This window comes from Clupea harengus, chromosome 1, assembly GCF_900700415.2.
Source record: "Clupea harengus chromosome 1, Ch_v2.0.2, whole genome shotgun sequence".
Classification (NCBI taxonomy): Eukaryota; Metazoa; Chordata; class Actinopteri; order Clupeiformes; family Clupeidae; genus Clupea; species Clupea harengus.
The window spans coordinates 18615797-18632632 of NC_045152.1; the positions used below are offsets into that span (position 1 = coordinate 18615797).

The 16836-nt window shown below is 40.4% G+C and overlaps 1 protein-coding gene across 1 annotated transcript; it reads right to left on the reverse strand.

Moving 5' to 3' along the window:
- Positions 1–3160: 3160 nt before the first annotated feature.
- On the reverse strand, positions 3161–16390 carry pih1d1 (PIH1 domain containing 1). The gene is made up of 11 exons (XM_031569785.2): positions 16052–16390; positions 15831–15916; positions 15121–15181; positions 11788–11976; positions 11240–11301; positions 10357–10438; positions 6173–6269; positions 5892–5924; positions 5708–5786; positions 4071–4214; positions 3161–3252 (listed from the first exon to the last, which is right to left on the reverse strand). Exons 2-11 carry the CDS (start codon positions 15909–15911, stop codon positions 3220–3222), a joined length of 861 nt encoding a protein of 286 aa, XP_031425645.1. The 5' UTR covers positions 15912–15916; positions 16052–16390; the 3' UTR covers positions 3161–3219.
- Between the last annotated feature and the right edge of the window lie 446 nt (positions 16391–16836).

The following is a 16836-nucleotide window of genomic DNA, read 5'->3' on the forward strand; positions in this document are numbered from 1 at the left end:
TGAAATGGCCTACACATTACACACGCTATGCATCTGATATGCCTAAATAAAACTCACGTTATATGCTACACCAGAAGAGGCGCGAATAAAACAAGTCTTACCATTGAAGATTATCTTTTTTCTTGAAAAATGTAAGTACACGGACACATTCCTTATAAAAGTATCTACATAGTCCAACCATCGATGTTTAATCCATGTTGTGGAGAAAGAGGATGGCATCAATCATATTTCATTAAAGCTTCACACTTCTTACATTGGACATATCAAACAGCCTCATTAGAATCCGCATAGAATATGATGCCATCCGACAGAAATATCTCCATAGGCCTACAGTAAATTTCCCCTCGAGTGTCGTTTTAAACTCTCCAGATGACAGTTTCTTTTTTTTTTAAACTTTAAGTGCACAAAGTTCGTTATAAAACGATCTACATAGTCCAACAATCGAGGTCTAATCCATTTACATTTAGTCATTTAGCCGACGCTTTTGTACAGGGGAGAAGCATGTGAAGCAAACACGTTTACTTGACTACTTATTAAGATATTTAAATATGGAATGTTCAATGCCTTGACTACTAAGCAGAAATATCTCCATACAGTAGATTCCCCCTCGTTTTGTATTGTTTTAAACTCTCCAGATGACAGTTTATTTTTTAACTTATTCCCTGATACCAGTTTGCCTCCTGTAATCGCGTTGTCACAGCTAGGACATAAAAAAAATCCCCGCACACAAGAAGGCTATTATCCTAAATGTGATTTATTTTAGTCTCAAAAACGAACTTCTCCATCACGTGAGGCAGACACGTTGACTTGACTACTTATTAAGATATTTAAATATGGAATGTTCAATGCCTTATCACGCTTATGTTTGAAAGCCATTGTTTTCAGCTTGCAGGTGCTTTTGCCTCTGGCCCAGTTTGTCGGTTTTGACGTTCATCTCTCTCCCCCAACCATCCAGGTTTAATAAATCCGCGTTGACTACTAAGCAGAAATATCTCCATACAGTAGATTCCCCCTCGTTTTGTATTCTTTTAAACTCTCCAGATGACAGTTTATTTTTAACTTCTTCCCTGATACCAGTTTGCCTCCTGTAATCACATTGTCACAGATATTTATTTGCCCAGTCAGCTTGTTGGTCTTGACGTTCAGATGTTGCGCCTAAACTATCATATCGTCTCGTCACATGATCAACTAGAGACTTGACATTGGACAACAGCATACATATTACCCAGCAATCATCATTACAAATCTGAATATGACAAAAAATACCAAAGAAAATGAGATAGTATTCATTTCATTGAATCGTTTTTAATAGTTTCTATAGTGTATGTAAGATAAGCATATCATTTTGTTATAGATTGCTACTATTTTTCACACAAATAATACCTACCATGATGGAGATAAGTTTGCCTTTTCAAGTGAATATATAGCGTTAGACAGACTATTCATTGTAATCTAGTGTGTCTCAAAGACCCATGTGACTACACCTGTTGCTCTTGATGACGTGACGGCTGGGAGGAGGGAGATAAACAAATGACGAATTCTCTCACTCAAAGAGGTCGTGTAGTAGCTCGTCTGTGACCAAAAAACCGCTGCGCCACCCACTGTTCTGGCGGTGAATTGTTTTCAACACCCACAGCCGTCGAAGAAGTATAAATCAAAAACAGTACGTCCGAATCCGTCCGAATCTGTTTCCCCGCCCATCCGTAAAACGGACGGACACCGACGCAGATCTATAATTCGGGCTAGACTCAAAATTCTTTGCTTACATAAAAAGAAGGGAGGCTTATCTTTGCCTCATTTCAGAAGTTATTACTGGGCAGCACAACTTAGAGTATTGGTCTCCTGGATGAAATTGGATATGGATACAAAATGGGTACATATAGAGCAAAGCTCAGTAAACACGTCACTCTCAGCCCTCCCCTTTCTGACGACAAATGCATGGCGCAAACTCAGGATACAAAATGAATGGGTTAAGTATACATTAAAGGTTTGGAAGAAAATAAGACAGGTATTAAACTTACCCTTATCTACGTATATCTAGGGCAACACAAATAGCTGCATGCTAAATTAGACAGTGGTTTTAGTAGATGGGCGGAGAAGGGTTTGACCACAATAAGTCAATTATTTGAAGGAACGACTCTCAGGGCTTTCGCACAACTTCAAGCAAAGTATAGTATTGAAGCTAATGATCTATTCCGATATTTCCAACTTCGGCACTATTTGACCACACACAAGGAATGGGACAAAATTAAGGAAACACCAGGCAATTTTGAACAGTACTGGGTTGAGATAGCTGAGAATCAAATTCAAACAAAACATATAATATCCTGTTTAAACAGTAGAATTCATATGGATACATCTATCGATACATTGGATATAAAAGGTAAATGGGAATTGGAGGCTAACACCATTATTGCAGATGATGAATGGGAAAGCTCCTTGGTGTCCAAGCACAAATGTTTAAGTTGTCCAACCTGGAGAGAATTTAGTTGGAAGTTAAGAATGAGATATTTTAAAACACCTATAGTAATAGCTTAGAATGACAAGAAGTATTCCCCTCTCTGCTGGAGAGGTTGTGGTCTAATAGGGAACTTCTCACATTTTCTGGGATTGCCCTAAATTGCTGAAGTTCTGGGAGGAGGCGAAGAGGGAGATCTGTGTGATCTTGAACTTGGACAAGTCGATTGACCCACAACAGCTGATTTTGGGAACTACACCTTCAAGGGGGCTAGAGAAAAACGAATTGTATATAATCAGAGTTATGATGTTAATAGCCCACAAAATTATCACAGTAAACTGGCTCAGGCCCCACCCACCTACCATGGACCAGTGGGCCCAGAGGCTCCAGGCTGTGAATTGTAGGGAAAATGTAACTGCAAGCCTACGACTCCGGATGGACATTTACTTAGTAAAATGGACACCTGTTATAATGTATCTGTTAAAATGAACATTCTGTTGACATTTAACTGGACAAGCTGGATTGAATATGAAAATATGTGAATCCATTAGGGATAACCCTTCACCCCTTCTGCCATTTGTGTTTTATTTTTATTTGGTCTACACTTGTAATATTGTATGACATGCTGTGTGAGACTCACTGTCAAGGAACTTGTTTATAAGTTATAATAAAAGTTCAAAAAGGAACAAGTCAAAGACAGAACATGGTACAAAAACTGATCACTTTATTGAGATACATAAATAAACTCTTGAGGCTCCCCTTCAGGCCATCACTGGCATAGTCACCGTTAAGATCTAGTTGGGGAGAAACACAGATGAGTGCTGCTGTCTGGCTCACTCAGACACATTCAGAGACACGTGAAGACTGAGCCAAAACACAACCCATCATAGGAAGCATAGCTGTCCTATTTGACTAGTAATATCTGGGAAGCCTGTCAGGAAGCAAAGAGCTGCACAGGGTTTAATTAACTACTTGTAGTAATGGACATTTTTAACAGCATTTCTAACAGGTCAAAGAAAAGGGCAAGTTGAGCTAGAGGGGAGACACGCACCCATGGCACAAAATGAAGGATGCCATTACTACCACTGACCATTCCCGAAAAGGGACGCTAAGGACAATAAGTTGTTCTGCTTTCACACTTTCGTTTAGACACGTGTGGAAGGGAGCAAAGTTTTCCCACCACCAGAGGGAGATATAGTGCCATGGCTCTACTGTCCACTGTGTGAGGGGTGGATCAACTGTTCACTGTGTGAGGGTTGGATCTACTGTCCACTGTGTGAGGGGTGGATCAACTGTTCACTGTGTGAGGGGTGGATCTACTGTCCACTGTGTGAGGGGTGGATCAACTGTTCACTGTGTGAGGGGTGGATCAACTGTTCACTGTGTGAGGGGTGGCTCAACTGTTCACTGTGTGAGGGGTGGATCAACTGTTCACTGTGTGAGGGGTGGATCTACTGTCCACTGTGTGAGGGGTGGCTCTACTGTTCACTGTGTGAGGGGTGGATCAACTGTTCACTGTGTGAGGGGTGGCTCTACTGTTCACTGTGTGAGGGGTGGCTGCTGTTGTACTGAGCCACGCTGCTACAGCGGAGATGAGGCTGAGGGACATTACCTGTGTGCTGCTGTTGTACTGAGCCACGCTGCTTTCCTGGTTAATGAGGTGTGGGAAGAAACAGTCAAGGTGAAAGAGTGAGGGTCGAGCCGACAACACCAGCCTGTCCTCCCCGAGGTCCAGCACGAGGGATCGCGCTGATGTCTGCCGAGGAAGAGGAACAGAAGACCAGTGAAGGGTGGAATGGAGGATGAGAGGGGAGAGTAGAACAAAGTGAAAACAGTGAAACAATTTCAGAAATGGATATAAATGATGGTTATCAGGATGATACATGTTGTTAGGAATGTTTCTATAAAAAACACGTTTATTACACCTCAAAGTATGATCCAGAGCCACGTAGAGAGGATGCTGCTAGGTAAAGGTCAAGTATTTAGCAGGCTCTTTTATCCAAGTGACTTACAGACAACCTGCAGCAATCGGGAATCAGACTCAGGTCAAGCGCTCGGTGCAGGGGCCCTGCTTTTAAACCACAGGGCATTGTTCTAAGTTGGTTGGGAATGGCATCGGTTCTCAGCCTAGTCTTGCCAGTTTGCCACAAAATGTACCTGCAGTGACTTGAATTGACTTCCCACGCACGGAGACAATCTGAATTCTGAACTCTGTTTCTGAATTGACTTATTCATTAATTGCAGTAAATAAGGGAACCCATCTTTAGACACGCCAATTTGTCCCATGATGATGCTGCTATCCTGTTGGAGCTATGTGCTGAATTGGGATCTGTGCTGCCAGGAGTCACGCATTGGCCCATTCCCATGCCCAAGTGCCAGGAGTCACGCATTGGCCCATTCCCATGCCCAAGTGCCAGGAGTCACGCATTGGCCGATTCCCATGCCCAAGTGCCAGGAGTATAACGTTCCCATTTGTGGTTGACCAGATTTACATTAAAGCGCAATCCTTGTGTGCAGTTATTTTGATGTATTGTTGTATATAACTGCCCATGGAAACACTGTGGGCTGCTAAGTGCTGGGAAATTAAATGCTTTGGACGTGAGGCCCCTAAGGGATCCACCCACATGAAAACAGATGTTGCAAGAGCAGATGCATAGCAGTTGCACATGCCAGCAACAAAATAGAACCCTGTTCCCACAGAGTTCACATTCATTTCAAAAGTGAAAGAACCGGACTGAACAAATAAATAAATAGAGATTTAACCAAATATGGGTTGTGCTGGGTGGTCCAGACCGATATTCTGTTTAGTTGTCATGGCTGCAAAAAAGCACTTCCTGTGTAGTCACTGGATGCAATTTGAACATGCAAGTGTGCAAAGGGAACAAAATGTCATCCTGATATTAATCAATGTCAATGTCAAACTAGTCAATGTCTTCTGCTGTGTCTGTGTAGTAAAACTCTTCTAAAAGCTCCACTGCAGCTTTTCTGAGCACATTGCTCCAATGCAATTTCCCTAAACCCCACATCAAACTAGCTTACCCTTACTGACCTACTCTTAAACATGAACCCCATCCTAAGATATCCGTCTTGGCAAATATTTCTCAGACCTTCTGAACCCTCTGCAGGTCTCTCCAAGGCTCTGTTTAATGCTCCTGACCTGGCCCCCTCTCAGTCACAGCTGGAAAGGTGATGCAGCTTGGACGTGAACATCTGAATGCTCCTGCTGACGGTCAAACAGAGAGAACTCACCACCCCAGGCAGATGGACCTCTGCAATGAGGTAGTGAGGGTCCCCAGTAGCAGGCTCCACTTGCAGACACAGGTCAGGGCTTCACCAGCCACGATGAAGAGCAGAGGGCAGAGGGCAGAGGGAGAGTTAGCTGACAGAATAACTACTTTATTATACAGTCAATTGGGCAAAATGGGCAACAAACCTTTTGAGGGATGCAGGAGCTGAACTTGTCTGTCTGTTCAAATAGAATTAAAAATAAAAATATAAATGCAACAGAATTACTGAATGAACTAGATATCAAATGTGCTATGAAGCATAAGTATTGCAAAAAAGTAATATGAAGTAATATAACTTCACACACACAGTAATATGCAGTGTGTGTGTGAAGTAATATGACACAAAATAATGGCAGTATGTTGACACAGAAGGAAGAGAGATATCAAGATACTTAAAAGAGGACTGAAAAAGAAGGAAAAAACATACTTTGAGTCCAACTCCTGTATAATTGGTTTGCTTTTTGTACGAATGTTTTGCTCCATTATGGATCCCAGGACTTTCCTGTTCTTGAGAATTTTCCAGTCTGTAAAAAATAAAGGTAGATCATGTATAGATAAAATTGGGGCTCCACAGCTAGAATCTGTTCTTGTGCAATTTAATCAGGAACTTACGTAAACAGTCATACCTCTCTTCCAAGAATATTCGGGTTTTTCATATACTTTCAAAGTAGTTGCAACTCGTATGAATTCCTCCCCCAGAAGACTGTATCACATTCACACCACGTTCATTAACACACAAATGGCAGCAACAACCAACCTGTCTGGACAGTCACACCGTTAATATCTAGGTAGGTGGTGTGCTTTGGAGTTGTTTCTGCTGCTCCCATGGTAACTCTGCCCATGGGCCATATTCTAGCTAAAGCATTAAGACTGGTAGACTAAATAACCTGTCCAGCAGAAAACAGCTAACTTCAGTGTCACTCTGAAAACTTTTTCCCAAATCAGCGATAACGGTAAAAACTATACGATTTTGCATATTTTTGGTACCGGTACTTCATTAAAAAAGCACGCAAATCAGAGCGCACTCACTGTTCCGCTCCCTGTCAGCCTGCCTGCACGCATTGACTGCAAGGGTCTGCCCAGCTCTCACACATGCAAATACTTCGGGTACGATGCAGACACCGAAGGAAAACCCTATCGACACACACAGACCCTTCAAATCCACTCGGGCAAAGGGAGGGAACACGTCGAATATGGCTAAGCACCTATCAGACAGACACCCCGAACCCCATCAAAGAACGACAGGTTAGCAAATGTGATTATAAACATGAACACCCCCAAGCTCACCCATATACAGCCTAACACGAGTAGCCTTAGCCTAGTTTAGCTAGGGTGACCAGACGTGCTCTTTTACCCGGACACATTTAGGTCTCGAAAAGAGGACATGTCCGGGTAAAAGAGGACGTCTGCTTTGTCTTGTGTTGCACTTGCTTGATGCCTGTGTTAGGAAAGTTGTTGACTTGCTAGTTTCAGGGTTCATACACATTTTGACCAATGGATTTCCATGACTTTTCCATGACTTTTCAATGACTTTAAACCAAATTTCCATGACCAAACATTTTGTGAAATCTCGGTGTATACATGAAAAAGTGATACAATGTAGTATTTAAATGAGAATTCCAAAGAATACAGTATACAAAAATATGCAGTTTAAGCTCTGTGTCAAACTTAGTGCATTTTGTTAGCATTTGAATATGCTTCCATAGGCCATTGAATGCTGGGCAAAATTAATTTTGAGAAAATGAGGCAGAACAGCATCACAAATATTTGATATGTTAAGAACAAATATCTAATCTTTCCAAAACAGTTAGTTTCATGTTGGTAGATGCTGTCATTTTTTGCACAAAATGGGTTTTCATCAATTCAAGCTTTAATATCTTCCAGACCATTCATCACATAGGGACAGTTTTGTATACAGAGCATACATAGGAAGGTCTGTGTATAATATCAAGTCTCTAGCTTTAACATTGAGCTTTCCACAGGCCTTCAAAGATGCTGCCACAGAGTGTAGAGTAAAACTTTCGCGCAAATTCAAGCACCCCTAATACTATGATATACCCAAGCCACACCCTTGGAAGTCCATATTCTTCAAGTAATGGTATTGTAATGGTGTAATTTTGTAATTTTAGCACTAGAAAGTTTGAAGGAGCTAGCTTAAATACTTTTTAAATGGCTCTTCAGAAAACGCTGCTAAAAAGCGTCTGTAAATGCACATAACTTAGTTGCTAAAAAAACAAACAATTTTGTGACAAATCTATTGGGAGTAGAGAGCTAATATTTGGGGCTATACCTATTAAGAAGTGTATGAACATCCTTGAATTTTTTCAGCCAAATCTGAGATGGTCGAGTGGGGAGATTTTTATTTTTATTTGGACGTTTGGCATGGAATGACCAATCTGGCTATCGGCGAACATTCGTCAAAGAGCAGGCTGGCATTTTCGGATGATTCAAAAGAATAATGCGAATTGGCCACCTTCAGTGCCCACATTACCTCCGCAGTTAGGACTTCATTTTTCGTTACAGAATCGGTTATCGACGCCTGCTTGGTAGCTGACAAGAGAGACGTGCTGCTTGGCGTAGCAGTTGCCCTCGCTGTGGTGATAGGGGTTGCTGTAGCTTCGCTAGTAGCAGCGCTCTGTTTGCTTCCTTTGGCATGGCTCGTGTATGGTTAATGCCGCCTCTCCCGTGTTTGAAATGTTGAATGTTTTGCCACCACACAACCTACATTTTGCTCGTCCCGGGTTTTCGTCTGTTTTAAGCCATGACATGTACTTTTCCATTTGTAGCGAAGCAGGGTTAAATCTAGACTTCCCTGGCATTATCCCGTCCGCTTCCCTGAGTTACTGTTGCTATGGCCATCGAACTTTTCAGTTAGTATGAGAGCGTATGTCTGCTTATATTTTGAGCGTATTTCCTTTAAACGCATATTAATTATTTAAAACTCAGCGTAAATAGCCTTGAAAATATGAATATAACAAATTTCCATGACTTTTCCAAAACTTTTGGGATTTAATTTTTTTCAAGCACTTTTCCAGGCCTGGAAATTACCATTTTAAAATTCCATGACTTTTCCAGGTTTTTCATGACCGTACGAACCCTGTAGTTTGTCATAAACAAAGTAAGCAAATTTAACAGTTTTTGCTAAATGTAGCCGTTAGCAAGACATCTCGTTAGCGATGTTAGCAAGCTTGTTATAACACGCTTGGACATTGATGCTAGTATTACGTGCTCTCGCGTCGGCTTCTTTGTAATGTTATTGTGATCACAAAATACATTTCAGTTAACTTATAGAGTTAGTGTTTCTGTTAGTGTGTAAATAGTTTGTAAAGTGTGTAAATAGTTCAGTTGTAATAAGTGCATAAACAATTGCAATAGTTGCAAGTTGCAAGATGTGTGAATATTCATAATTCAAAATTCTACCAGACAGACAGGCTGTCTCAATGTTCGCCATAGTGTAATGGCATGTGTGCATTGGTGCAAAGGTATGTGGTGGCATGTTTTTCATTGTTGTTTTTCAAAAAAGGGGAGAAATTGCCCTTTAATTATGTGTCCATCTTTAATGTACCCAACCCACATAGCTTTAGGTTTTTCTCCACCTCAAACACACATCTGTAAAATTATGTAATTTATACTTATGGAAATAACTATGTAGTCATATAGTCAGATACGGACAATAGGTCTACATAGCCGTGTATAATCAATGCTATGATGTCACCATGTAATTTTCATTAATATCTTGCTGTTGGCTAATACTAATATGAATGCCATTTGTTAAGTGTTCAAAAAGCTGGGCAGGAACAAGCTGGTAAAAAAAGGAACCTTACAGATGTTTTGTTTATTACTATCATAGATAAATATACCAGTATCGTATCGTTTTTGTGGTATCGTATCGTATTTGTGGTATCGTATCGTAAGTATGATATTTTGGCAGGTATAGTATCGAAGTCATAATTTTGGTATCGTGACAACCCTAGTGTCTAGCTGTGTGGACACTGTTTGCCGTGTTTTGTGCCTTGTTTTGTGCATGCACTTAGTTTCGTGCTTAGTCTCTGGGCCTAGCTTGTGCCTAAGAGGGTGCCGGTATCGGGCCTAAATGGGCCAAGCAGGTGCCTAGGAGCCCAGGGACTTGAGTTACTGTGAGTACCGTTTGTATTTTGATTTGTTCGCTTATTTCGTGTATGTTTAGGGGTTAGTAGAGAGAGTCCCCTTGTATGTAAATAAATAAATGTCTATTTTTATAAGAGCCACCATCTCCTGCACCATGTTTTTCCCCACATCACCACCAAGTCCAGTTGCCACATCCCGGTCCCTCACAGCGCCACTTGAATGTAAAAACTCCAAAGCCTGTGTGTTGTCAATTCTGGGCTACTGTAGAAACATGACGGTGCTACATGGTGGCCTCCGTGAATGACAACCTGTTCCCATGTAGATATGAAGAGCTCATTCTAAGTACACGATTCATAGTTGCAGGTGATTACACATTAATAAAAACATAATTATGAATGCTATATTCCATTTCTGCTGATAAAGACCCCTGAATCCTACACACTGCACCGTTAATTGCTTCTTTGAAATGTTTGTTTGTTTGTTTGTTATGGTCTGTGTACACACCTCTGCTCAACTTAACGTTGTACTTGTTCTCCAGTCCCTCCAGGGAGACGGCCAGAAGGAACTGCTGGAACAGCTCATCGTTCTAGGGCAAAAAAAACCACTATAAAAACTCAAAAATAACAACAAAACACATAACCTTCAGGTTGGAGAGGAATACATTGAAGGTGGAAGGAAGGAAAATGGTAATTAGAATGCTCATCTGTAAAATGTCATTAATGTTTTATTCTTTGCAAATATTTGTAAGGATAGTCACACTCTACTTCCAAAATCAAGGCAATTTTGGGTGCGAGTGAAAAAGACTGTTAACTTAAAGTAGAAAAACCACACTCTCAAGGTTGTTGCATTACCGCCTCAATCATTCTGTTTGTATTTTTGTTTAGCCTACTTGACTTGTCAATTTATTTAGTACAGTCTGAAGTACTGTGCCTGCCTTGTGTGCGAACATGTTGTGAATCTGTGCACCCTTAGGTGCAGCTCACCTGTTGATGTCATGTGATTCACTTTTAACCCTTGACCCTTAACCCCTTTATGATAAAAAGCATCCATTCTGGTGTTCACGTTACACACTGACGATGGCTTAGGCCGAAACGCGTCTGTGAATAAACTGGTCAAAATAAATAAGCAATGAGACAAGCTTGAGAGTGCGGTTTTTTCTACTTTAAGTTATTATTTGCAAAGACTTTGCTAAATGTGTTTTTAGGAATTTTAAAGCCCGCTTTACTAAAGATTTTTGAAACTTTTAAATAAATCTACAGACAGTCTGCTATGGCATTATGCTGCTCCTACAGACAGTCTGCTATGGCATTAGGCTGCTGAAACTGCACACAAACAATGAACTTTCATAAAGAAAGAGAAGGGAAAAAGAGCAGCCACACAAGCCCACCTGACACTTCTGAAAGAACTCATCGTTGACCACCACATCATAGACAGTGCAGGCCTGCTTGTCTGAGACACAGAAGGGGACACAGAAGGGGGTTTACAAAACAAAAGCTGTGAGCAAAAAACAGCGAGCTCAAAACTCAGTGGAAACAATTTTCCATGACACGTTTGTCAAATTCATCTCTCATCTTGGCTTGGTTTGCACAGTTTAAGTTAAGCATATAGCACTTTGCTCGTTTCACTTCCAATACCAACTTCTTTGGTAATTTCCCATGCAATTATTTTAAGCTTTAGTGTCCTACTGATAACAAGTCACTGTATGTCAAGAAACAAGCTGAAGAAGTGACTGAAAACATTGGCTATTTACTCCTTGCATTACCATGAGTTTCCTCTGATCAAATCACCCTCTAAGATGAACACATGAATGCATGAAATAGGTTTAAAGTCACATTAACAGCAGATACATATTTTTACCACACTAAGCAAAAGCGGAAATGCCATCCACCAATGAAAAAACAAACAAACAAAAACGAAAAAACATTGGTTACTCACTGTTGTCCAGCTCTGTGTGAGGCTCGCCGAGGCTCATGGGAACTCTGTACCCTGAAGGGTCATCTGACTCCAGCAGCTCTACGAGTGCTTCTTGGGAAAGTGGGGGAGGGAGCGGCACTTGCGGAGAGTTGCATATGTTCAGGAAGACTTTCTCCTGATCTGGTAGAGTAAAGGTCTTGGCACAGAGTCCTTAGAGAGGGGAAATGCAACAAAAGTAAGCCTGTAAAGCTGTCATTAAATAATTTAGCTGACCAGAGTCGCATTTACAATTGCATAGAAAGCCGTCTTTTCTTTTGCCGTTCTGTCAGAATAGGAGTCGATGTGCTGTCCACTTTTGACTAGGTAACAATGTCAGCAATCTTCTGGCTCAAGTTGGAATAGAAGCCAGAAGATTTCCCGTCTTCAAGTAAGGTTAGGGGGAGAGGGTGGGGACTTATCCCCCTTCATACACTACGTTTATACCAGAGTAAGCTATTGATGTCCCATTATTTCTCTCAGGTTTGTTTAATGGGTATATGGAGTCATTTACCATCATGATCAAGTTGATTTTGAGAAATGTAACATTCTTTCAGGCTGTGTGTTATGGTAACCCGAGGGGACAGTGCTGTGCAGTGAGTAAACCTCACTCTATCCCTTTACCCGTTTATCAAATGAATGTTTACTAACCACATTTTCTCTCTTAATGCTGACTTTCCATTACTTTACTTACCCTTATAATAGTAACCTTACAAGCACACTGTATACCCACTAAGCTGTTCTACAATACTTGAAAGCTCTCCCCACCTTATCCTCCATCAATTTGGTATGCAACATGTATACACCATGTTATGTTTGTATGTATTGTGTACATTTACCACATGAATGCTAGCATGCACATCCTGATACGTGTACAATTTATTCTCCACCCAATGCCTTAGTCTGTCGAACAGCATGCTGTGATCAATCGTGACAAAGGCTGTGCTAGGGTCCAGAAGCACAACGACTGAGCATATGCCTTCATCAGCTGCCCTTAAAAGGTCGTTGATAACCTTAAGCAGTTAACCAGATTGAAACTTTTCAAAAATGTTATTTTCCAGTGCAGAGAAATTGCTTGGAAACTATTTTTCCTACAATTTTTGATATAAAATGTAACTTGGAAATCAGTTAGTTTGGGGGGAGAGCCTGTTTTTTTTTTAGCAGTGGACTTAAAATAATCAGGGAAACAATTTGAAAGGAACCGTTGAAAACAGAAAGTAAACCGGGCCTGACTGATACCATTACTTTTAGTAAAAACGCAGTCGGTATTGCATCAAGAGGGATGGAAGATAGTCACAAGTGACACTGTTTCTAAAAGTTCAGAACAGGGATAAACCTGGTTCAATTTAGGAACAGTGTTAATAACAGGTGGTTCACAGTTAAAAATTATATGTTATATGTAAATTATAATTTATGGATTGGCAGGGTTCATACACATTTTGACCAATGGATTTCCATGACTTTTCCATGACTTTAAACCAAATTTCCATGACCAAACATTTTGTGAAATCTCGGTGTATACATGAAAAAGTGATAAAATGTTGTATTTAAACTAACAATGAGAATTCCAAAGCATACTGTTTACAAAATATGCAGTTTAAGCTCTGTGTCATAAACTTAGTGCATTTTGTTAGCATTTGAATATGCTTCCATAGGTCATTGAATGCTGGGCGTGTACAAAAATCCCAAATCTTCAAAAATTAATTTTGAGAAAATGAGGCAGAACACCATCACAAATTTTGTATACTGTATGTTAAGAACAAATATCTAATCTTTCCAAAACAGTTAGTTTCATGTTGGTAGATGCTGTCATTTTTTTTGCTATAGCATGCCAAAAATTGCACAAAATGGGTTTTCATCCATTTACAAGCTTTAATATCTTCCAAACCATTTATCACATAGGGACAGTTTTTTTTATACAGAGCATACATAGGAAGGTCTTTGTATAATATCAAGTCTCTAGCTTTAACATTGAGCTTTCCACAGGCCTTCAAAGATGCTGCCACAGAACGTAGAGTAAAATGTTCGTGCAAATTCAAGCACCCCAAATACTATGATATACCCAAGCCACCCATATTATTCAAGTAATGATAGCTGATTTTAAGCCTAGTAAGTTTGAAGGAGCTAGCTTAAATACTTTTGTAGTTATAGCAATTTGAAAATGGCTCTTCAGAAAACGCTGCTAAAAAAGCGTCAGAAAATGCACATAACTTAGTTGCTAAAACATTTTTTGGGGGGAATTGGGAATAGAGAGCTAATATTTGGGACTATACCTATTAAGAAGTGTATGAACATCCTTTAATTTTTTCAGCCAAATCTGAGATGGTCGAGTGGGGAGATTTTCTTACATTTTGACGTTTGGCATGGAATGACGTGTTGCAATCTGGCTATCGGAGAACATTCGTCGAAAGAGCAGTCTGGCATCTTCGGATGATTTAAAAGAATAATGCAAATTGGCCACATTCAGTGCCCACATTACCTCCGCAGTTAGGACTTAATTTTTCGTTACAGCATCGGTTATTGACGCCTGCTTAGTAACCGAAGAGAGAGACGTGCTGCTCGGCGTAGCAGTTGCCCTCGCTGTGGTGAGAAAGCTGGTGATAGGGGTTGCTGTAGCTTCGCTAGCGGCAGCACTCTGATGGTTGCTTCCTTTGGCATGGCTCGTTAATGCTGCCGCCTCTCTCATGTTTGAAATGTTGAATGTTTTGCCACCACACAACCTACATTTTGCTCGTCCCGGGTCTTCGTCTGTAACCCATGACATGTACTTTTCCATTTGTAGCCAAGCATGGTTAAATCTACACTTCCCTGGCATTATCCCGTCCACTTCCCTGAGTTACTGTTGCTATGGCCACCAAACTTTTCAGTTAGTATGAGAGCGTATGCCTGCTTATATTTTGAGCGTATTTCTTAAAAGCATATATTATTTAAAACTCAGCGTAAATAACCTTGAAAATATGAATATAACAAATTTCCATGACTTTTCCAAAACTTTTGGAATTTCATTTTTTTCAAGCACTTTTCCAGGCCTGGAAATAACCATTTTAAAATTCCATGACTTTTCCAGGTTTTTCATGACCGTACGAACCCTGGATTGGTCACATCCAGTAATTCCACACAGATGAAATAAAAAAGTCAAATTCTCAACAGTTCACATAAACATAAATAAACATCAGCAAAAGTCATCATCATCTGCTCCAACTGTGTGTTTGTGTGCGTGGGACACCACTGATTTTCTCCCTCCAATTTTATGCAAGAAAGAGTCATCATTGACCACAATGGGTGTGTGTAGGTAGAATTTACAAATGACATACTAACCAGGCTGAGGACGGATGGTCTTGGAATCTGAAGCTCCACTGCCCTGCATTTTTCCCATTGTCTGTAAAGTAAAAGAACTATGATGACACATCAACCTCGAAGTCGCCCCTTGCATGGCACCTTTTTGACATCGGTGTTGTGAAACATTTAAGTTAATGTCAAGTTTGCCTGGGGTTTGTCTTTTTTATTTTATTTTGTTTTTAAGGGAGCTCGTGTCATAGGTAGGTTAAGGTTGGTCGGCTATGTCTACCTAAATATTAAGATTACATACGTGACAAAAGAGAAAACAATTTGCTGCACGATTAATGTTGGGTTTTCTTTTTGAAATTACGTAGAAGGCTAGATAGATTGTTTCTCTTTTTCCCCTTCTGATCTGGGTTCACGCGTCTTTTAACTTTTGAGTGCCCTGTGCAGCGCTTGATTCCTGCTCTTCCACACTGTTTTGCTATTTTTAGAGGGGCTAAGCTTTAAATATTCGAGGCTATAGACTCGGACCTAACAACAACTGACTTAATGTAGCATACTGCAAGTTCATTGAGACCAGGAGAATTGAAGGGCATTAAATTAAAGCTCTCCTTCACGAACACCTTCGTAAAAATGGTTGCCGACTTAGCAGGTGGCACATGTGAACTGAACTCTTTTTAACCTCTGGCTCTCTCTACAGCAACCTCTACAAACAATACTTCTGAACAGTCGGGGAGGAACATTACCTGCATTAACAGCTGCTGATACAGCTCTTCTTCCTGCTTCTGAGATAACTCAGAACTGAGGAGTGAGGAGTCTATTTCCATGACTACTGTAAAATGGACAGAACAAATGTTAGCTTGTTGGATAACCAACTAACGGTTTTACACATTTACCATTCTCTACTGACTAGACCAACAATAATGTTGAGTAGGCTACTGTTACAAAAGTTTTTGAAATAACTTACGTAGCGTTGCTATCAATAATGAGGTAGTCCAGATGTTGGTTAACAAGCTGAAGTGAACGCTTTGCTTGTGTTATGATGCTGTTAACCTCCCCCTTGCAGAATCTAACATGTGCCTAGATCTAATCTTCACGCAGCTTGTTGTTTTGCTTACAAATCGGTACATATGCCATCTAGCTAGCTACTACAAACGGCATGGATATTTTTCATAGAGCTTTTGATACTTGTCGTTGGAGTATTATAGAATGTCTATAGACTATTTTAAATGCAGCGTTCCGTGAGCAACTTCAAGTGACTCAATTTCCGCCTACATTTAGACGAAAGCATATCAAAATAGAAGCAAACCTGAAGTCTTTCCTTCCCTTATTCATTAACTTGTCAAAATAAAAGTCCCCGTATACAACGTACAACCAGTATGAAATAAGTTTACTGTACTAAAATGAACATATGTCATCATCAGAGATTAAGGAAACATGCTTAAATACTGGCTTCTCCAACAAAAATGGGAGCTAAAATATTCTCCTTTCAAATTTTTTGTTTGTGTTTTGGCCTGTACCGCCCTTTGCTCATCTCTACAGTACCATTTTGACACCCTGGGTTGCAAGAAGAGATGGCGAACACAGCATGCTGCAGCCTGTCGCTACACGATGGTAGTCCTTTGGGGGATCGTAGTCCCTCACATTGCGCATGCTCAGACACAAACGGTTTACGGCATAAGGCTCAACATCAACATATCTGGCTTGTCTTAACGCATAATGTAGGTTTATTTAACGTAATATTTAATAATG

Excerpts from the sequence above, each read along its gene's own strand:
- pih1d1 (XM_031569785.2), bottom strand. The coding sequence starts at position 15,911 with ATGGAAATAGACTCCTCACTCCTCAGTTCTGAGTTATCTCAGAAGCAG. Across the intron at positions 5,925-6,172 it reads ATACAGGAGTTGGACTCAAA|ACAGACAAGTTCAGCTCCTG; the intron begins GTATGTTTTTTC and ends CTATTTGAACAG. Across the intron at positions 5,787-5,891 it reads GCTCCTGCATCCCTCAAAAG|CCCTGACCTGTGTCTGCAAG; the intron begins GTTTGTTGCCCA and ends TGGCTGGTGAAG.